Raw genomic sequence first — 23,126 nt, forward strand, 5'->3', positions numbered from 1 at the left:
TTTTTGAATAAAGGGTTTTAAAAGGATTCTTGGTGGAACCCTCCAAAAATGGGTTCTCCTATGATGCCGAGCCGAATATGGTTCTTCTGAGCACTTTTATTTCTAAGAGTGTAGGTGGCCTCGTACAAACAGGGGATTAAGATTTACCTAAATATCAACTTCACGTCTTTGTGGCACAAAATTCAAGCACTTTCAAGGACCTATGACTATTTAGGGCGATATTGAAAAAGCAATTCTATAATTTACAAATGTTCAAGTATTTCAAGGACCTGTGGGAACCCTGTGTAATGTGAATAAATTGCTGTGCAGACTAGAGCTCAGTAGGTAAATCTAGTCTGAGTCCATGATTTACAGAGCGCTAATTAATGTCTGTTACATTCAAAACTGATGTTTATTAGCATTATTTCTATGCCTGGATAAACAAGGACAGAACTACAGAATCTCCCCCCATAAAAAGGGAACCACTCACAAACCCCTGGTGCCATAGGGACGGGCGGTATTAACAGAATGACGACAGAGAATCGGTGCCTAGCATCTTTTTATCGATCCAACATGGCGGCGTCTGGCTTCCATTTTAAGGTGTTTGAGTGTCTTCAAACGAATTACAGGTCATTATATTATATTATTTACAAACGTTCAAGGATTTCAAGGACCTGTGGGAACCCTGTGTAAATTGCTGTGTTAACGTTGCCGTGCAGACTAGAGTGTGGTAGGTAAATCTAGTCTGAGTCCATGATTTACAGAGTGTGAGTGAACCACTAAATCCGTCTTCTTCTGCCGCTCGCTGTGAGAATGTTTCATAGCACTGATTCACCCCCACTGTCTCTCTGCTTCTGTGGGGACCCGGTACACTTTAAAATTTGTTTTTTTGGCACAACATCTATCCACCATCTTCCCTGCAATGAAGACAACGGCCGGCGAAGAGACGAAGTTGCCTGACGTATTGCCTGATTTAAGTGTTGTCTAGTGTATACTGTAACAGAAGAGCGTTATTCTGTAATTTACTGATTTGTCGACTAGCAAAATAATCATCAGTTGCAGCCTTTGAACAGGAAAATTCATCCGTTTTTAGAAAACTATAGACAGTGGGGTTTTAATGTGAAGGAATATAGTAAAAGAAGACAAAAGGCACAACAACACAAACTGCACACAACATCTCTACAGTCCTGAACCTGTCAGTAGTTTTTGCACATCTTGTATATATATTGATATATTTATATATATATATATTTTTTACTTTTGACAAAGCTTACCCAGCTGCCCCTGCTTCCACTTTTTTGTGCTGACCTACACTGAAACTCTCACAGCCTCAAACACTGGAGGATTTCCAAGATCTGCAGAAAACATCTGTACAAGCTGCTCTGACACTCAGTGGGAAGTTAGTTCTGCTCAGTTTCTGTGCGTAAAAAAAAACAAAACAACAAAAAGTCAAGTCTATTTTTTTTTTTTATTGTTACCTCCAGGAGCTCGTCCTCTGGCCTCAGCAGTCCGTGTTTGTCCACAGGACCTCCAGGAGCCACGGAGGAGATGTAGTGGTGACCGTCGAAGGAGTCCAGCTCCACGCCGAGGCGCAGGGTGTGCACGGGCAACAGCTGCGTGTGTGCGCAACGCGACAATGCATCAAACTTTATTTATAAAAGCACGACGGACATCTGGGCTGGTATTATGTGTTGTATAATAAAACAGTGAGGTACATCAGAGCAAGAGGTAAAAAGACTTAGTGAGAGATAAAACGAAAATAGAGACGTAAGTCGGTACATAAAAGCAAACTAGCCTACAAGGGGTATATCCGCGAACTTGTCTAATCCTCAACTATCCAATATACCCAAAGTACCGTACTCGCACCTGCCACTAACTGTTTTAATGAATTATTAATAAATTCAACAAAATAACTGTTAAATATTATGATATAATGCTGACTACACTTTATAAATGTTCAAAGTATCCATATAAACTCGATATTGAACACAGAATACGTGAACTCGTACATTTCTCTCTAGTTTTTAATAAAACTAGTTAACCTATTATACCTTGTTAAATATTATGAATATTAAAATGCTAACCACACCTGCCATATCTTCAAAGTGTCCAAATGTCATGAAAAAGCATACACTATGTTTATTCAATTTCATGAAAAAGCATACAATTATGTTCAAACTTTCCATTCAATGCATTAATAAAGAAATGGAGGCTTAACTATTTTTTATATGATAATTAATACATTTATATTATAATGTAATAAATATTATGAATAAGTGCCAAATAAACCCATGATATCCTCAATGTGTCCAAATGAGCTCAATAATAAAGAAAAATGCCTTAACTATTTTTTCTGTGTTCACTAATAACTTATTATGTAACTATTACCAATCATAGCCAAAGTAATAATGATTGTACTTGTAGATAGTTGTTACATAAATCATTGTACAACATTTGAAGGCATTATCTCCATCGGTCTGGAAGATAAAGCCGAAAATGTGTTTTTAGCATAATAAATTAATTAATTTGCTAATTAATAATAAAGCTACAAAGATGGGGATAATTCTCAGGTGGTATGTGATGCCCATGCAAAATTTGAAGCCAATACCTGCAAATACTTTGGAAGATACAGGCGAAAATATGTTTTTTATATCATGAATTAATTAATTAACTAATTAATAATAATGGTAGACAGCTCAAAATCAATAGGGATCATCTACAGAGGGTATGGGACCCATAAAAAAAATAAGAAAATTTAATCTCTTCCAGTTATCGCGTTAACGGCTAAAATCTGCGGACGCGCGAGACCGATTCCATAATATCCGCGCGCGTCTCTTGCGGATATAAATATATAAAAGAAGTATTACAAGCAGCAAAATGACAACCTTAAAGATGAGAAAACAATAGTTGCAGACAAATAGAATTAAACCTTCACTAAAGGAGAGGATAGATAGCCAGATTTTAAGAATATTAAGATTCTCTGCTGCCCTGAAAACCATTAAGAGCTTTAAAAAAAACAAATAAAATAATCTTAATATCGATTCAAAAAGGACAAGGAAGCCAAAGACGAGCATGAAATAAAATGAAATGAATAAAAGCAAGAGTTAATGTGTCCGTGTTTGGCCAAACAGAGAGAAAGAAACTGTCAGATAATAAAAAGCAGTTTAAACTAACAAGGTTGTCGACTTGTTAGGCTGGATTAAGTGCCAGTGATTCCGGATTAAAACTACCGTTTCTCATCCTCCACAAATCGGGCAGAAAATAATATGATTAAATCCTACAATCTGGCAACAAATCCTAACTCGATTATCCTTAAAGAGAAAGTTGTTGTGTGTGTGTGTCTCTCTGGGATTAAACCAAGTGTAACAGATTATTTAGTCGCCTCTCATTGATCTGATTGAGCTGAAAAAAGAAGAGGGGAAAAAAAAAAGCTTCTCACCTTCGAGGATTTCTGCAGCTCTGCGTCGTCTTCAATCACAGGATCCAAGTTCACGACCTGGAAATAAACACAATAGGATCAATTTAATATAATATAATATAAAGATGGAGATTAAGATCCAAATATAAAAAAGACGACACTGAAACGACGCAGTGGCAGATTTTTTTTGAATCAGAAAAGAGACACTCTGGATTATTATTATTGAGCATGTATAAACAAACATCCTCTCTTAATCTCAAAAGATTAAAACACTTTGAGTTGGGCTCCATCATCTGTTCTGCTCCCTTGTTTCTGCACAGAATCTAAATTAGAGGATTTAAATTTGCGTATAAGTGAATTTAGGAAAGATGCTAGGGCATTTAGGCTGCTTTTTGTAATAAAACATGCAAAATAGAGTGTATTATATCCTTTTTTTAAGCACAACCTATACATTTTTATCAGATTTTTCCATTTTCACCAACTATAAACAATATAAAGACATAAAAATGAATCATAACTTTGAGTCAACAACAATAAGAAGAAGTTTAGTAAAGCCTGAAGATGTGACCTATAAACACACACACACCCCCAGGACGTCCATATAAGGAGTTTTCTATTATTTACCCAGAGTGCACCTGCAGCACTGTTAAGTGTAAACGCGAGGGTCATCATACGAGCGGCAAAATGAAGACATGACTGAATGAGAGGGTTATTATCAGGCGTTGACCAGAGGTGGCGCTGATACTGGTACTGGTACTGGTACTGGTACTGCTAGTGTGTGTTGGAGCAGGAAAACATCTAAAAACATGTTGGGTAGTGGGTCACCCAGGACCAGGACCAGCGCTGAGAATCTCGGTTTAGTTTTAAAACGTGTGTGTGTGTGTTCTTGTACTTGCAGCATACTGAGGACGAGTGAGGGTTTTTAACCAACAAAGTGAGGACATTTTGGCCTGTCCTCACTTAGTTTTCATTGAAATCACTTCCTTAGGTTGCTATAACATGCTATACTCAATTAAAACTCAATTGACTCAACTTTTTTTTTTTCAATTTTTTTTTTCAACTTTTGGATGACATAGTATAGTATGACATTTATGTCAAATTTTGGACAAAAAATAATAATAAAAAAAAATAAAAAAAATAAAAAGTTTTCCAGCCCTTTTTGCTCTGGGGCTCCACCTGCAGACATTTGATGGTACTGCAACCAGTAGTTATTTGTAGATGTCATTCATGAAGAAGATATTTGTAATTGTGTTGATTTATAAAGTGGAAATGCTGGTCCTCAGTATGCTGCAAGTACAAGAGTGTGTGTGTGTGTGTGTGGGGGGGGGGTGTGTGTGTGTGTGTGAACTCACCAGGACTTGGTACTTTGGTCCCAGAGCCTGAGACCATTTAGCCCTCAGTTCTGCTTCTGTAGCTGCTGTGGACAGAGAGACAGACGATGACAGACAGACGATGACAGACAGACATTGATAGACGGACATTGACAGACAGACAGACAGACAGACAGACAGACAGACAGACAGACAGACAGACAGATAGAGACAGACAGAGAGGAAGACAGACAGAGATAATCAGTGGACAGATACAAAATCAAAATATAGACGCTGCAGCTTTCCGTCTTGTTCACAAAGTAAATTAACGTATATGTATGTTCTTTTACGAGTGATAGAAATGCTTTTCTGTGCACTGAACACTAGGGGGCAGCGTTAATAAAGTACGGGCGCATAAATAATCTCCCGTAAAGAACACGGACGTCGTTCACCTCAGTGGAATTCAGAGGCCAGAAACAAAAACCCTTAAATTCAAACTGTAAAATAAGCAACTTCAACCCGATGTAAAAAAGTCTTGGGGTAACAGAAGTGCATTTGTCTGTTTGTTGGCAGAATGAATGAATGAATGAATGAATGAATGAATGAATGAATAATCTCAGCGGATTAGAGAGCAGCTCTGTGAGGAAAAGCACCTCGGAAAAAAAAACTTCAGAAAACAAAAACATCATTACATGTCGAGGTGTTTTCACAGCAGGTCTGGAAACATGACAACAACAACAACAGCCGCTGATTAAATTAGCATTGCACACACACACACACAGACACAGAGCGATTAATCTGCAGCGTTTGGCTGAATAAACAGAGTAATACATCGCTGCATACACGAGGCTGTCGGGCCCCGCTCACACATCTTTACATTACGTCAGGCGCTGCTGCATGCTAAGTGTTAGCGCAGCCACTTAGCCGAGCTAATGGGGAATAAAAGGAAATCAGGAGGACATCATTCAGAGACAGAGGTGCAGTTACACAGGTTTGTGCATGTATTTTGTCTATGTTTTTACACGACTGCAGATGGAAACTAAAGCTTTACCACAGGGGTCTTAATCTCAGATAACCTGGGGGGTCACCGAGTGTCTAGTTTGGTCAGTAGGGGGCGGTCAAGTGAAGAAAAAGACATTAAAATAATAATATTTATGATGATATGCCACATAATTTCAAAAATATTATCACTTTAACTTGATATTAAGTGGCAGGAGCACATGAAATAAATTGGGGGGACCGCATGTTGAATTAGAACAACACTTTTAAGAAGCAAACACTTACAAAACAAAAATAAAAATACACAAAATGCTGATTTAATCATTCAAAATAATTTATTTTATAAGCATGATTGGACTTTTGGAATCCGACTCTTGTGTTTGCGCTGCCTGTTTTTTTTTTCTACTTGCAATTCTGACTGTGGGCGGGCCTTAGGAAGCTGCCTGCTGATTGGCTACTGAGTTTTGGAGCGACAGCTCAAAGTACCGGAAGCAGATGCAGGTCTGGAGTCGCTTTCCGTCTGGAACTCACTGCCTCAAGTTTTCCTCGCCACCGTCCAACAAAACAACGTATTTATAATCACTGTAAATGTAAAAACTGTAATAATTAAAATAATTGCAGGTATCTAATGTTTGTTTGAGATATTTCCAGAGAGAGCTCCAGACACACAGTAACTAATACTGCTCAAATCTCAGCAATCGACCTGGGCGGAGCATTCCAGTTGTAGTCGGAAGTCGGAATTTTCCAATTTCGGAAGTCAGCGCTAACCTCAACAACCTCGACGTAGGATTCCACGATAGCACAAACGCTGCTACTCGTAAATGTGTCGTACACCTTGAACGTAGGGTTTAATTTTTGTGCTGAATATCGTACAGAGCGTTGTCGTCTACTAGCATTGTGAACATCGGCTAACAACGGCTAGCCCAAGATATGTTCGCGTCCAATTCTTAAGTTGAAAGTGGAGGTTAACATCACTTCCAGTGCTGACCTTTGACCTGATATCGAGACTGTTTTCATGACGAGACGCACCAGTGACGCTGCTCCCGGTGAAAGACTGTGACCCCACGTCATGTAGTGTGAACCCACGCTAACCGGCTACATAATCCGGCTTAAATCACACCTGAGATTCTTTCACGTCACACACAGAATGCGCCCGAGGTTCGTCAGATCTGTACCGTACGTACGAAGACGAGCGCTCACCTCTGGTCAGCTGTGCCGCTCCGGGGTATCCCGCTTCGAGGTTCATCCCCGAGGAGTCGAACCCTGACGAGCGAGACTTCACGTCCAGGGATCGACGCAGGGACATGTGAGACGGTTCCCTCTCCACTGACACATGAGAATGAACATACAATATCAGCCACAACAATAAAACTACGGCTGCAACTACTGATGCTCTTTTGTAATCCAATTTTCTCACATTCACAAAATCCTTGGAACGATCATTTAAAAAGTGTCATTTCCTGTTTCCAGTGAGCAAATCGGGAATTTTTTCTCATCTGGAGCAAAGAAACCTTAAATGATTCATAGTTTTTTTTGGTCCTTTCCTTTCGTTTACCTACATTTTCCACATTTAAAGGTGAAGTAAGTAGTTTATAGTGCCATCTAGAGGAGAGGCTGAAATTTACAACAAAGAACTGCTCCTCTGCTCACCCCCTCCCTTCCCTGAGCGCTACGGTGTCCTCAGCCGGTCAAATGTCGTCCTCGTCGTCTTTCTCCGTGTCAGCAGATGAGGTTCGTGAGGCGAGGGAGAGGGCGGAGCTACCGCGGCCGTAGCAGACGAAGCGGAGAGAGAGGAGGCGGGACTTCCTGCTACAAGTAAAGAGACGCTTGATTTGTTCTCTCGCGTTTGTCCTTACAGGCTCCCGTAGAAACATGGCGTCTCGCTGCTAACAGTGGCTATGCAACCGCGGCCCGCGACCATGTTATTTTACATGACTTTTTGAAACACTAGGAAAATGAAACAAAAACTATTATACAGCGACTAGACAATGCACATAATATGTATAAAAAAGTGGATTTTGGGTCAAATAAACCCATAAATACTACACAGTGTCCCTTTAAAGGTGCCATATGTAAGAATGTGGCAAAAAAAAAACAGTTACTACATTCAAATTCAAAACGCCGAGGTCTTTTAGGTTTTTGTTTTCTGACCTAACTGGCAACCCGTGGTTGCTCGGCAGCTGAGACTCTACCGACTGCAATGATTGGTAGACGGCGGTAGGTGGCGCCACATGACGCCAAAACATGATTTCAAAACATAAACATGATTTGCAGTCTGCAAAATATTTTTTTTTAACGCAAATATTTTGTCTGTACTGTTGTTGTTGGTGAGTTCAGTTTGTTATATGAACATTATTCCTGAGTCTCTGTGACATATTAGGAGGATTTTATGGCCAGTTGATTAAGATTTATTACACAATGCACCTTTAAGGACCTGAAAACTCTGAAAACCGAAAAGCTTGCTTTAATTATTTAAAAAGAAAGGACTCAATCTGATCGAAATCGAAATAGTTTAATTTAGCAATTGATTAATTATGGATCAGTCGCTGCAGTCCTAAATCAAACAGCCAAATTAGCATTGTTTCTTAAATGGAAATGAAGACTGAATGAATAAAGTGTGTAAATTGTTTGTCGTTTCTTTCCTGGGAATTTGGTTAATAATTGGTGAAAATTGGTGGAATATTTGGTCTTTGTAAAAAACCCATTCAACTTAACCGAGTAAACAAAAGTGAGGACGCTCCGAGCGTTGACCTCCTGGCTGATCATTACCTTTCCTGTCAGGATCATTATTACTCATCCTGTGACTCTGTGCCGATAAGAGAGAGTCACAGAAATGAGCAGAATATTACCAGTGAACTCAGAGTCTCTGAGCTGTTGTTGTTGTTTGTTTGGTTTTTTACAGTTATGAAAGAAAAAGACGTCTGGAGGAGATAAGAGTCCCACCGTTTTTTTGTTTTTTTTTAAAACACAGGTTTCTCTATGGTCCGGCACAAAAAAAATGACCCTGGGACTGAGTGAATTAATCTCTTTGGACGTCGGCAAGAAAAGCAGGAATCCCAGACTATTTTCCCGCGGCGAGTTTGGGGACAAAATTACACCGAGTTGTAAACAAATTTGTCATCTTAATCTGGGCGAGAGGACAGAGGCACGGAGGGGTCCAGACGGGGGATAGGGACAAAAGCTGGGATACGTTAAAAAAACAGTTAACTTCTTTTAAAGAAGCAGATTATTCTTCCTGGCAGCCCTCATGGACGAGTGGGAAGGGAAGGGAAATGGACTCGTAACCCTGGAGGATTGCTGACCAGATATACCTCCATCAAGACTGAGATGTTTACATTTTGATCCACTGGATCCAGACGACTCTCTGGATCTGTATAGAAATTAACCTGCTTTGGGCTCACTTAGAAATGTCCTTATTTTTGAAGGAATAGCACTTATTTTCAATGAATATAACATTAAAATGAATCAGAAATACACTCTATACATTATTAAAGTGGTAAACGACTATTCTAGCTGCTGTTTTTAATGGAATATGTGCATAGGTGCATAGAGGCTCATTTCCAGTGTTCTAATCGCTAATTTGCTAAATTGCTAATCGCGTTAGAAGGCTATGGGATGATGAGAAAACCCTTGAAAACACTTGTGCAATGATGTTAGGTTCTTTGACGAAAGGGCAAAATTATTATTTTGAATAAAAATCATTATTCCTAACCTTGTCAACTGTATTTTCTATTCATTCTGCAACTCTTTTGATGAATAAAAGTCTGACTTTTAATGGAAAACACAAAAAAATGGTGGTAGTACGGTAGTGTAGCTATAACTATCGTACATAAACGCGACAAAATTCATCCTGATCGGTTAAGATGTCGCTGAGATACACAACATCTGAACCATGTGCGATTTAAAATTAATTAAAATCCAATCAGATTTGATAGATTTTTTCAGTGTCGCCCATTATAAGATAATGGGATTTCTTGCTAAATTTTATGGGAACATACTTGTTCTACTTCTTCTACACATCATACATTTTTTAATCCAGATTGATCCGTCAAAAACTGTAGAAAGGGAAGTCGCAGAGAACAGAAGGACAAACTCGCAGATAAAACCCACGTCCATGAAAACATGAACTCCTCGGCAGAGATCGTAAAAATGTGACTTTATCCCTCCCTTTCCCCAAAACTGTTCCCTCTCTTTCCACTTAACTGTTCCTTTGTGATTCCCTCTCTTTTCCCTTAACCATTTCATCTCTTTCCCCTAAACTTTTACCTCACTTTCCCCTTAACTGTTCCCTCTCTTTCCCCTTAACTGTTCCCTTGCGATTCCCACACTTTACCCAAAACTATTCCGTCTCTTTCCCCTAAACTGTTCTCTCACTTTCCCCTAAACTGTTCTCTCTCTTTCCCCTAAACTGTTCCCTCTCTTTTCCCCTTAACTGTTCCCTTGCGATTCCCACCCCTTCCCCTAAACTGTTCTCTCACTTTCCCCTAAACTGTTCTCTCACTTTCCCCTAAACTTTCTCTCTCTTTCCCCTAAACTGTTCCCTCTCTTTTCCCCTTAACTGTTCCCTTGCTATTCCCACCCTTTCCCCTTAACTGTTCCCTATCTTCCCCTAAACTGTTCCCTCTCTTTTCCCCTTAACTCTTTCCCCTTAACTGTTCCCTTGAGATTCCCACCATTTCCCCTAAACTGTTCCCTCTCTTTCCCCTTAACTGTTCCCTCTCTTTCCCCTTAACTGTTCCCTCCCTTTCCCCTAAACTGTTCCCTCACTTTCCCCTTAACTGTTCCCTCACTTTCCCCTTAAGTGTTCCTTTGTGATTCCCTCTCTTTCCCCTTAACTGTTCCCTTGAGATTCCCACCATTTCCCCTAAACTTTTACCTCACTTTCCCCTTAACTGTTCCCTCTCTTTCCCCCTTAACTGTTCTGATATGTTGATATTTACACACAGTTAATAACTGCAGCACGTTCAAAGGGAACCAGGTGTTGAACTAAAGGTATAACAAGAGCTACGGATGCACGATATTCGACTGTTTGTCGATATCCAATATGCCGATATATCATGAATGCATGGAAATCATTGAGGATAGGATTAAGGTGGATACAGTCAATGATTAGCTGTAGTGAATGCCTGTTTTAGATGACAGATTGATTTGATTTTCATCATTTTTTGACCCGAGAGGTCACAAATCATAAGAAAATAAAATAGGGCCCAACATAGAACCCTGGGGTACACCACAGCAAAAGAAATGGGGGATCTCAGAATGTGTTTACCTTTATCCAGGGATCTCTCCACTCTGGGTTGCTTCCTGACCACGGTGAGAACCACAGTCTGACCCGTCTGCTTCATCACCTCCAGCACCTCGTGATTGGTCATACCGTGAAGACTGACGCCGTCCATCTGTTGAGACGGAGACACACACACGGACAAAGACGCGTATATTATGAATATTTGTTATATCGTGTCAGACATTTTGGAGTAAAATTTAGACGTTTGCAAAAATTTTCTTACGCCAATCAGACGGTCGTACACGTGGATGTTTCTGCTCTGATCGGCAGCGCTGCCTGGTACCACGTGTTTTACAAACACACCCACAGCGTCTGAGCGAGACAACACACATATGGTTCTTTCACAATAAAAGCATCACGGCACTTTGACAGTGACAGTGCTTTCACAGTAAAAGTGGAGTAGAAACACCACCTTGGCTCGATGCGGCCTCAAGACATTTAATACGATGTAAACTGAGAGCATTAAACTTGACGTTAGACTTAAATGTTAGTCACTTATTAATAGTTAATGTTGGGAGTGAACAGTCACTGTAACCAAGCTTTTCCTGCCAACATGGAGGTGTGAGCAAACTCAGAGTCATGTGACATGTGGAGCTCTCTCACCTTGGCTGGTCAGAGGATTGTAGCCGATGATGGAGATGCCGAGACTTTGTCCGTCCTTCTTCGTTAGAGGGACCTCATGGATCTCGTATCCCTCCAGGTTGGGCTGAAAAACAGACACATATACAGTCCATAATATTCAGCACAGAGTATATCACCTCTCTATATATAATACACGAAGGACAGAGTCAAACAAACAAAATCTGTCTTTTCCCACTCTGTTCCCTCTCTTTCCCCTTAACTGTTCCCTCCCTGTCCCCTAAACTGTTCCCTTGCGATTCCCACCCTTTCCCCTTAACTGTTCCCTCGCTTTCCCCTTAACTGTTCCCTCACTTTCCCCTAAACTGTTCCCTTTCTTTCCCCTTAACTGTTCCCTCTCTTTCCCCTTAACTGTTCCCTTGCGATTCCCTCTCTTTCCCCTTAACTGTTCCCCCTCTTTCCCCTTAACTGTTCCCTTGCGATTCCCACCCTTTCCCCTAAACTGTTCCCTCTCTTTCCCCTTAACTGTTCCCTCTCTTTCCCCTTAACTGTTCCCTCACTTTCCCCTAAACTGTTCCCTCTCTTTCCCCTAAACTGTTCCTTTGTGATTCCCTCTCTTTTCCCTTAAACGTTTCATCTCTTTCCCCTAAACTTTTACCTCACTTTCCCCTTAACTGTTCCCTTGCGATTCCCACCCTTTACCCAAAACTGTTAACCTCCCTTTCCCCTAAACTGTTCCCTGTCTTTCCCCTTAACTGTTCCCTCTCTTTCCCCTAAATTGTTCCCTCTCTTTCCCCTAAACTGTTCCCTCTCTTTCCCCTTAACTGTTCCCTCTCTTTTCTTCTTAACTCTTTCCCCTTAACTGTTCCCTTGCGATTCCCACCCTTTCCCCTTAACTGTTCCCTCTCTTTCCCCTCAACTGTTCCCTCGCTTTCCCCTAAACTGTTCCTTTGTGATTCCCTCTCTTTCCCCTTAACTGTTCCCTCTCTTTTCCCCTTAACTCTTTCCCCTTAACTGTTCCCTCGCTTTCCCCTCAACTGTTCCCTCTCTTTCCCCTTAACTGTTCCTTTGTGATTCCCTCTTTTCCCTTAACCGTTTCATCTCTTTACCCAAAACTGTTCCCTCTCTTTCCCCTTAACTGTTCCCTCTTTTTCCCCTAAACTGTTCTCTCACTTTCCCCTTAACTGTTCCCTCTCTTTCCCCTTAACTGTTCCCTCTCTTTCCCCTAAACTGTTCTCTCACTTTCCCCTTAACTGTTCCCTCTCTTTCCCCTTAACTGTTCACCCTCTTTCCCCTTTATGTTCCCGCTCTTTCCCCTAAACTGTTCCCTCTCTTTCCCCTAAACTGTTCCCTCTCGTTCCCCTAAACTGTTCCCTCTATTGCTTTCTCTGCCTTCTGTGTCATCTGAACACAGATCTTTCTTCTTCTACGTCTGATCTCTAACGGTGTTAGAGTCCTGCCATGAGCGACTGCCGTTATAAACACACGCCTTAAACCTTTGTGTTAAAATATATTTTTTTAACAGTTGAAACAAACAAGAAGAATAAATCATTGTTGTGTTTTCACGTCCTCTAAATGTCCTCACGTGATTGGCTTCACTCACCGTCTTGCTGACCCGGCGTTGGGGCGCCACTCTGGGCGGTTGTTGGGGCAGATCTGGGGGTCGGGGGGGTAAAGAGGAGACCGGCGCAGAGTCGGGAGGCGGCGGAGGCGGAGGACCCGTCGACCTCTGACCTCGGAGGTCGCGGGCAATCAGCATGTTGACGTGACTGCCACAGCCCTGCAGAACTTTGACCACCTGGTCACTGGTGAGGCCCGTGGTGGGCGTCGCCCCGATGCGAAGGATGTGGTCACCTGTGCGGAGACGCCCGTCCTGAGAAGAGACGAGATCAGACACATAGAGAGACACTGAGGGACAACAATAACATACCTTTATTTGACACATTCTGACATCCCCCCATTTCTTTAGGTGTGGTGTACCCCAGGGTTCTATTTTGGGCCCTATTCTTATTTTCTTTTCTTTCTTGTATCGCGACCTCTTGGGTCTTTATTTTAATCTGTCGGTTATTTCCTCGATTAACCCTCTTATAGCTATGTTTATATTCAGGCTGCCTGGATTTATTTTGATTTTACGGCTCTAGAATTGTCAAAAAATGATCAATTGATTGCAACATAAAATGTCAGAAAACTTTGATATTTTTTTTTACCCCAAACATCAAAATGATGATGTTCTCAATCGCGTTGTCTTGTCGACAAACCAAAGTTACTTAATTTCAATGATTTATTTGTTCTTCGGAGCAAAGAAACCATAAAACGTTCACATTTAACCAACTGAAAAATCCAAATTGTTTAAACGATTTGTTTAGTTATCGATTGAAATATTGAATTCTTTAACCTGGTAATTATTTTTACCAGGTTAAAGAATGATAAAGAATTATGATTATTTCCAGGTTTAAACTATGGTAGAAAAACCATTAACAATTTAACATATAAATGCAGTAAGTAATTTGACTCCTTATCGCATTATTTTTTTGAGACCAACATAATTGTATGAACTTTTACAGCATATTTTCTTATTCCCTAATCATACGTTTAAAATTCTGTCATTTAGCTATAGATATATTTGTTTTAAGGTATTGGTTTACTTAGTCTAATGTCATCCCCTCTTGTCCTTTCACCTCAACCTGTCTTGGCATATGTCTGCACATGTGCATTGAGATAATGTATCTTGTGAGTCAGTTTCGTAAAAAGCATGTTTGTTTGTGTCGTATGGAAAAAGCAGAGAATAAATGATTAAAACCAATAAGTGAAACAACTAAATTCTGTTGACTTTTCAACTCAAACAAAAGCACGATTACATTAGAGGTGGTTTGTACGACACTCGCTGCCTCTTTATTATCTAAAGTCGCGTCGCAGATTTATTAAAAGAGGAACGAGAAAAGAGCCGAGCAAATAAGGAGGGAGGGACGACGGTGACAAATAAAAGGCTTTAGTGTCTAAATCTGTTGATCTGAGGCTTCAGAAGCTTCCAGCTTGGAGTGTTTTATTGGAACAAAGTGAGAGGAAAGTGGTTAAAAAAGCTCCGTGTCAGAGCCGTTTTCCCTGCTGCAGAGGAATTCATCATGTCCAATTTATCTAATTGACCCGATTAATCCTGCTGCAGAGCGATAATTCCTCCTCTGGTTTTCCTGCTCTGACGTACCGCTGGTGTGTTAATGCTTATAGACGCAGGAAAAACATCCGACAGGACCCGACCTCTGCCTCCACACCTCACGTTGACAGATTGGCTGCGAAGATGAGCAGATACGTCTTCTTCTTCTTCTTCTTGAAGTGCCTTGCTCAAAAGGTTCCAGACAGACACTTAATTTCCCCTTCCCCCGAGCAGAAAACGATGCAAATGCTGATTTTTTAAAAAGTATTTCAGCTTAAAAACTGATTTATTTCCCTTCCAAGACGCCATTAGTTCCAGTTAATTTCTCTTAAAATCTCCAAGATGAGCTGTAAATACTTCCAGGCTGACAAAAAAATCATGGCTGACTGAGCTTCAGCATTGAGACACTGAAATACAGGATTTTATCCACTTCACAAAGGGTTCAGCTAATACAATCAACATCCATGTTAGGTCTATGATATCTGAGGAACACGTTCTTCCGTTTATCTCAGCAGTAGACGGCCTTTTATGACTGGACGGTTTTAAACAAAGTCACACAAATAACAAATCTGAAGGTAGGGTTAGAGGAAGCAGTGGATGAATTACACCTGTGTGCTGTGACGTAAAATCGGCGATTTTCTCTATGGAGTTTGGTGCAGGACAAAGAAAGCAGATCCAGACAAACTTCTATTTCCTGTTATAAAATGTGATCTAAATGGTGATATAAAGTGACATGTCCATGTCCCAGAAGGTCCAAGTGTGGTTGACTTTGACTTGAACAGATTTCTTTTAACCATGAATAATTAAACACCACTGAATACAAATGTTAATCTCAGTAAAAGGTTAGAGAATCAGTGGATTCCATTGAGGGAAACTGTTGACAGAGACTAAACGTTCTTCACTCCACAGCAGAGAAAATGATTCTTCTGCTTCTGCGTCTGGACAATTAGACACAGCTGACTGAACGCCTGACACTTTTTGATGTTTAATTTGCTTTCTTTCATTCAGTTTTTTTTTTTTTTTTTTAAATTCTGACTTAATTCTCAGAATTCTGACTTTTACTTTAATCCCCGAATTCTGACTTTTACTTTAATACCCGAATTCTGATTTACTCTAATCTCAGAATTCTGATTTACTCTGATCTCAGAATTCTGATTTACTCTAATCTCAGAATTCCGATTTACTCTGATCTCAGAATTCCGATTTACTCTGATCTCAGAATCCTGACTTTTACTTTAATCTCAGAATTCTGTATTTAATCTCAGAATTCTGAATTTAATCTCAGAATTCTGACTTTTACTTTAATCTCAGAATTCTGAATTTAAACTCTGAATTCTGATATACTTTAATCTTCGAATTTTGATTTACTCTAATCTCAGAATTCTGACTTTTACTTTAATCTCATAATTCTGACTTTTACTTTAATCTCAGAATTCTGAATTTAATCTCTGAATTCTGATTTACTTTAATCTCATAATTCTGACTTTTACTTTAATCTCAGAAGACTTTTACTTTAATCTCAGAATTCTGACTTTTGCTTTAACCTTCGAATTCTGATTTACTCTTATCATAGAATTCTGATTTACTTTAATCTCAGAATTCTGACTTTTACGTTAATCTCAGAATACTTTTAGGCTCCACAGCATAGAAAATGACGTCAGTCCGTCTGTCTTACCCTGTCAGCCACACTGTTGGCGAGCAGCGTCCTGACCACCACGCCGCTCGTCTTCCCTCCCACGATGCCGAAGCCCAGACCCGAACCATCGTTCACCAGCTCGATCTCCTCCACGTGGCCCCACTGATCCTGCAGCACAGCACAGACGAGCAGAGAGTCAGCCATGATGGACAGTATTTGACAGAAAATCATGGTTATTGTTGGTAAAAAAAAAAAAAAGAATAGAAGTTAGAGATGAATGCGTCTTTAATGTGAATGTGTACAAAAACTTGAGATATATTACACATTAAGGACTTTCTCTGAAAGACTAAAAGGACAGAATTATTCAATTAATCTAGATGACAGAAAACAAGAGTGAAAATAATCATGTAAACAGTTAATATAGTTTTTCTCAAACCAAAAATATTCAGCTTTAATGATTTCTTTATTATATGAAGCAAAGGAAACAGGAAATATTCACATTACGAAGCTAATGATGGTAGCAGCGCGTAATGTTTAATGAAATGTTAGACTTTACAGCGCAGGTAATGGTCAGAGGTGACAGCTGGCTATCTGTCCTGAGGTGAAAGGTCATTAAAGTGGGACCTCAGCAGGTAATTACAGAGCGGAGAGCATTTCCTACACACTCTGATAGGAGCTGCTGATCAATAGGAGGCAGCAACACACACACACAAAGGTTGGCTAAGCTAACCTTGTTAGGACTCTGCAGGAGAGGACACAAGTAAACAGGAATAAAAAATATCATATATACCAACGATCTGATCATGACTTCCTGGTTCGGTCAGATTTACGATTTTAATCTCAGAATTGAAGCCGTTTCATTTTCTTTAATTGTTTTTTTGTTTTGTTTTGTTTTTTAAACAAAAAAAAGTCTCAGAATTCTGATTTACTTTATTTTCAGAATCCTGACTTTTACTTTAATCTCAGAATTCTTACTTAAATCTAAGAGTTCGATTTACTCAGAATTCTGATTTACTTTAATCTCAGAATTCTTACTTTTATTTTAATCTCAGAATTAAAATTTTTACTTTAATCTCAGAATCCTGATTTAGTTTAATCTCAGAATTCCGATTTATTTTAATCACAGAATTCTGATTTATTTTAATCTCAGAATTCTGATTTTTACTTTAATCTCAGAATTCGGATTTACTTTCATCTCAGAATTCTGACTTTAATCTAAGAGTTCGATTTACTCAGAATTCTAACTTTTACTTTAATCTCAGAATTCTCACTTTTACATCTCAGAATTCTCATTTTTACTTTAATCACATAATTCTCATTTAGTTTAATCACATAATTCTGATTTATTTTAATCTCAAAATTCAGATTTTACTTTAATCTCAGAATTCTTGGTTAGGGTTAGTCCTATTTCTAGTTATTAATTCGACATTAATTGCAAATGTTGAATTCTGACTTTTACTTTCATCTCAGAATTTTGACTCAGAATTCATGCTATTTTATTTATATTAAATCCTTAATCCTAAGGACACGTTTTCCTGAAAAAGTTTAGTGTTTGTGTCGGAAATAAGAGACAATACACACACACACACACACACACACACACACGCACACACACACACACACACACACACACACACACAGTCTTTATGAAGTGAGTGTAATCAGAGGTGGCACTGGTCTCTTATTACAGCAGAGATCTGATAGAGGAGGCCTTCTTCAGTCTAATGAAACCAACCTCTTCCTCTTCCTCCTCCTCTTCCTCAGCTGATACCAGGACACTGACTGTAAGAACCTGATAAAGTCAGTTCACAGTGAACGTGCTGAATAATCCCCCCCCCCCCCCCTCATAGAAGTTCACTTCTTCTCTCCTGCTGACGCTGGGTTAAGGTTAATGTGTCGACTGTGTGGAGTTTACTCTGCGGCCGCACACCCATCACAACAGAAAACCCTGCACTTTGTGGTGAAAAATGTTACGGCGGCTGCATCAAGGCCACATCAAAGATCGATACTCAAGTTCCACCGCGGCACGTTTGATCGGCTCGCCGCCGCCGCACACTTTACAGCAATATGGACTCATTATGGATGAGGCACGATTCATCTTTGCCGTTTCACTCTGACCTCTGCAGACTCTGGGATGATTGGTTGAGTCTGAGGCTGCGGCTTCAGCTCCACCAGAGTCCACTCCAGAGGAAGAGGTCAGAATTTTATCTCAGAATTCATGCCGTTTCATTTTCTTTCTTTCTATTTTTTTCTTTTTACAGAAAAGTCTCAGAATTCCGTTTTACTTTATTCTTAGAATTCTGACTTACTTTAATCTCAGAATCCTGATATATTTTAATATCAGAATTCTGAATTTAATCTCTGAACTGTAAATTTAATCTCAGAATTCTCAATTTTATTTAATCTCAGAATTATAACTTTTACTTTATTCTCAGAATTCTCAATTTGATCTCAGAATTCTGACTTTTACTTTAATTTAGAGTTATGATTTTAATGTCAGAATTAGGATTTTACTTTAATTTCAGAATTTAATAATGACTTTAATCTCAGAATTCTGACTATAATATCAGAATTCAGAATTTATTTTAATCTCAGAATTCTGACTTTTACTTTAATGTAGAATTATGACTTTTACTTATGCCAGAATTCTGACTTACTTTAATCTCAGAATTTTGACTTTAATCTCAGAATTTTGACTTTAATCTCAGAATTTTGACTTTAATCTCAGAATTACTCGGGTGAATGAAAAGAAGCGGAGAGTTGCTGTAAATATGCGACGTCTCTGTGTTATCGTCTAAAAAGATTCCTGGCTGCAGGTGACGCCTCTGAATCTATAAAGGTCATAAAGCCGCCCTTGCAGGGTAAATATATTCAGCGGTACATAAGAGCAGCACGGGCAGCGCTCGTGTTGGAAATCTCTATTATTCATTATTAATAAAGACATTTGCATAGTTATGGCTGCAGCATGTTTGAACAGCACAAGACAAAGTGCCCAATAAAAGTTCTTGAAACAGTGGATCTGCAGCGTCAGTGTATCCCACCCCCCCCCCCCCCCACACAGGCTAAAAAACACCTGATTTTCTCAATGGACTTCCATGTTTTTTAACTTCAGTTTCTAAACATAACGCAGAGTAGAGGTGTCACAATCTGGATTGTAAATCTAATATCGATCAATAGACGTCTCGATCTTAACCACACCACGAGCCACTGTAGCACCGCCTCCTGCTAACCACGGCAACTGCTGATTTGGGCGACACATCGACCGAAGTCTAACCTGCTCCCGCTTCTCTGAAATCACTGGTGCGGAAATATTTTGCATTTCCCGTTGAGTTTTTCGCTGTCGACAAGAAAACCACGGTGTGTAAACTACATTATGAGCATGTTGCAAAGCACAGGACGTAGACGTAACTATCAAAAATAGAAAATCAAAGACTTGGAGAATCAATCGTGACAGCCCAAACGCAGAGTATGTCATTTCTGCCTCTAGGGGTCACTGTCTCTCACACAATACAAACAAAAGACAGAGTTTGAGGAGGTGGGATCATGAGCTTCAGCTCACTTCCTGATTAAGTGACTGAGCCTTTTGATTCTTTTCCCACACAATGACTAGGTTTTTTTTTGTTTTTTTTTAAATCTAAAACAAACGAGGTCTGAAACAATTACTCGATTAATCGATTAATTAGATTAATCGTCGTTTTCTAGAGAATTAAAACCAGTTTCTGTGATTTCTCAGCTTCTTAAATGTGAATACCGTCCGGCTTCTTTGCTCCATATAACAAAGAAAGCATGAAATCACTTTTGAGAACATCGTCATTTCCAGGTTTTGACAAACACTGATCACCATTTTATGGACCGATCGAGACAATAATCGACAGATTAATCGATGATGAAAATAATCGTTAGTTGCTAACTGACCGGCTAACTCCTCCATCAACGTGTGCTGCGGGAAAACTCAACTGAAAAACCTTGTTTCCAACTTTTAGTGATTATTATTCAATCGCTGCAGCGCCTCCAGAAAGTGCAATATGTCGTCGTACTTCCTCGTGCAATACGACGTATCGCGTATCGCATATCGTATCACGTCTCTACTAGACAAAAAACACACTCAACTATCAGATGTGCATTTTTCAGGATCACAATCATCATAAAACCCCCCACAAATCAGCAAGAACACCTACAAACAGATGCGTCTGCCTCCAAGTCGTCCAGCATTCTCCTAAAAAACATCCAACTGCACATGATGAAACCTAATCTTCATATTGAGGCAAACAGACCGTCTTTTCAGAGCATAAGTGCGACACCTGCAGCGAACGAATCCGACCTGTGACTGACCGTCGACATCCCGACTGCAGTCGTGACTCAGGAGTTTAAAATGTGTAAAAAATGTCCAAGAGGAGAGAGAAAAGTTCTGCCAGCGTTTTTCCTGTTAATTTGTGTTTACGTTCGTTTCAAGTGGAGGGTTTTTTTTAAAGGCGCCTTCAGGTTTGTTTTAATTGGACAATCTGTTGTGTTTTTAAATCTCTTTCCTTTCTGCTTTTCCCCCCTCATTTTTTAAGACGGCCATAAATCCAACAGCATGACGAGCCGTCCTAATCGACGCTGAGATAATATTCACTCAAGACACCGGAGCCGTAAAAATCATATCTGACTGGGATGATTTACGCGTCGTCTTTATGGAGACACTTTGCGCCGATGACTTCTTCTCCGTCGGCGTCCGAGCTCTCGTGCCAGGACAACACTTCGGGTCAGCGTCGTTCTTGAATGTGCCCGGCAGATGAGTCTTGGCTCCGGGGGGAAGACGGATAGATAGTTATCCAGGGCCGGCCGAGCAAACGGCAATAAAATCCCATCCAGAGTTGTGTTTTTCCGTGCCCCCGGCTCCATTAAACGTGGCCTCAATAGAAACGGGACATGAATAAAACAAAAGCGGCAGGACCGGAGGCCTGGTATGCAGGACGTGGCCCTGATCCAACGAGGAGGAGGAGGAGGTGGAGGTGGAGGTGGAGTACCAAATAAGAGGGACAGTGTAATTCTGTGGTGATAATGACCCAACAATAGAGCAGGGCAGAATCATTATGGCTGCAGCTAACCTGTGATCCTCTGCTCTCATTAACAGTCCACAGCCACTGCTGTTTGTCAACACCTTGGGTTTCTAACTGAAATACTTTCCTCCTCCTGGTTTTCCATCTCTTTAACGGCCCGAAACAGAAAAGATGCAACCGTGGATTTTTAATGACACCGAAAGTTTCTGAAGTAGCTTTTTTAGGACGCGTAGGACAATTAATCTGGCTGATATTTACCATTACTTCATTATTATATATTGCAATGGTAAATTCAATTTCTCTGAATCGGAGCTAAAACTGCCCATCACCCTTTACCTGCCCAGTACAGAATACCAGGTCCTTTGTGTATAGAGTCGGCTCCCCAATACCTACAGTAGACAAAGAGGTGTGAAAACACCGCCTTGAATGGCAGACTCCTTGCCTATTGTACGAATGCAAAAGGGGAGTTGCTCAGGTATAAATGTGGAGGGCTTACTTTGCTCTGGGTCTTTCTCCAGCTCAGATCACTCCTGTGAAGATTGACCTTTTCCTTGCAACCAAAGTAAAATCTTGTCCGCTGGCAGAAGTTCTCTATTTCATTGTTCACCAGTAGCAGAGAATTTCCACAGCAATTTATTTTTCTTTTTTTTTTCAAGAAACTTGATAAAAGTCAATGAGTCACTAGTGATTATTTTCACAAACCATTAATCTGTTGATTGTTTTGGTCCATGAAGTGTCAGAAAACGTCTATCAAATGTCTTGTTTTCGTCCACGAACCAAAAAGATTCAGTTTTAGTAAAGAAAAAGCTGAAAATTCCGCAAACTTTGCTTTAATTCTATCAATTCTGGAAATAGTTGACCATTAACTTTATTAACTGGTTAATAATTCATTAAACGACTAATTATCACAGCCCTATGAGTCACTGAAGTATGCAGTTTGCAGGAATCATCATCTTTTTAGGCCTCGACCAATCGCTCCACGATGATAACAAACTGCAAAGCAAGTAATTTCGCCGCCTACTGGCAACAGGAAGTACAGCTTCAGTCACAAATATCGTTTAATTTACGCAAAGTTTTCAGGCTGTGATCTACATTTGCTCTAACTTATTAATTATAGGTGACCTCTCTCTCTCTCTCTCTCTCTCTCTCCCTCTCTCTAGCACCATGTAGTGGTAATTTCGGTTGCTCCACTCCACAAAAGTTTATTTTATACACTTTTATCGCAATAATTGAAAGCGTTCTCGGGAGTACGACGAGGGAACATTTAGCATAAAGTTGACGATGCTTGAGGTCAGTTAGAAGAAAAAAATTGCCGCTTTGTATGTTTCCATACTTGCAAAAAACAGCAGGGGGCGTTATAAAAAGAGGGCCTGAAGAGGACTACATTGACGTTACATTAAAATCCAAATACTCCAATACCCACAATGCTTAGCCAAGGAAAACACTGGTGGACTTTTTTTTGATGCCTCATCTTCCATCTTTTAGATGAAGTGAAGAAACGACAGTTGACATTTCAGCAGTTCGCTTGTGGTGATGTCATCGACTCATCGTCCCTGTCCCCGCCTTCCCCCAGCGCCCCCTCCTCCCACGCCGCCGCCGTCCTGTCGACATTCATCGATCGCGCCTCCTCTCTGACTTAAATACATATTGTCAGGAGCGATGCTGCAAGTCGAGCACTAACTTGATTTCCTATAGGCCTTAAGGTCATAAAAAATCACCCGAGTCAAT

At 40.1% G+C, this 23,126-nt stretch overlaps 1 protein-coding gene across 1 annotated transcript in view; it reads right to left on the reverse strand.

Moving 5' to 3' along the window:
- Positions 1–23,126, reverse strand: part of patj (PATJ crumbs cell polarity complex component) — a gene marked incomplete at its 5' end in the record, with an annotated part of 133,544 nt that overhangs the window by 99,473 nt on the left and 10,945 nt on the right. The window contains 9 exons of the mRNA XM_083888324.1: positions 1,458–1,592; positions 3,419–3,475; positions 4,750–4,805; positions 6,907–7,032; positions 10,976–11,102; positions 11,214–11,302; positions 11,594–11,696; positions 13,173–13,442; positions 16,396–16,524. Coding sequence (XP_083744450.1) covers positions 1,458–1,592; positions 3,419–3,475; positions 4,750–4,805; positions 6,907–7,032; positions 10,976–11,102; positions 11,214–11,302; positions 11,594–11,696; positions 13,173–13,442; positions 16,396–16,524 — 1,092 coding nt within the window. The remainder of the gene's footprint in view (positions 1–1,457; positions 1,593–3,418; positions 3,476–4,749; positions 4,806–6,906; positions 7,033–10,975; positions 11,103–11,213; positions 11,303–11,593; positions 11,697–13,172; positions 13,443–16,395; positions 16,525–23,126) is intronic.

The sequence above is a fragment of the Microchirus variegatus genome (assembly GCF_963457635.1).
Source record: "Microchirus variegatus genome assembly, chromosome: 4".
NCBI lineage: Eukaryota > Metazoa > Chordata > Actinopteri > Pleuronectiformes > Soleidae > Microchirus > Microchirus variegatus.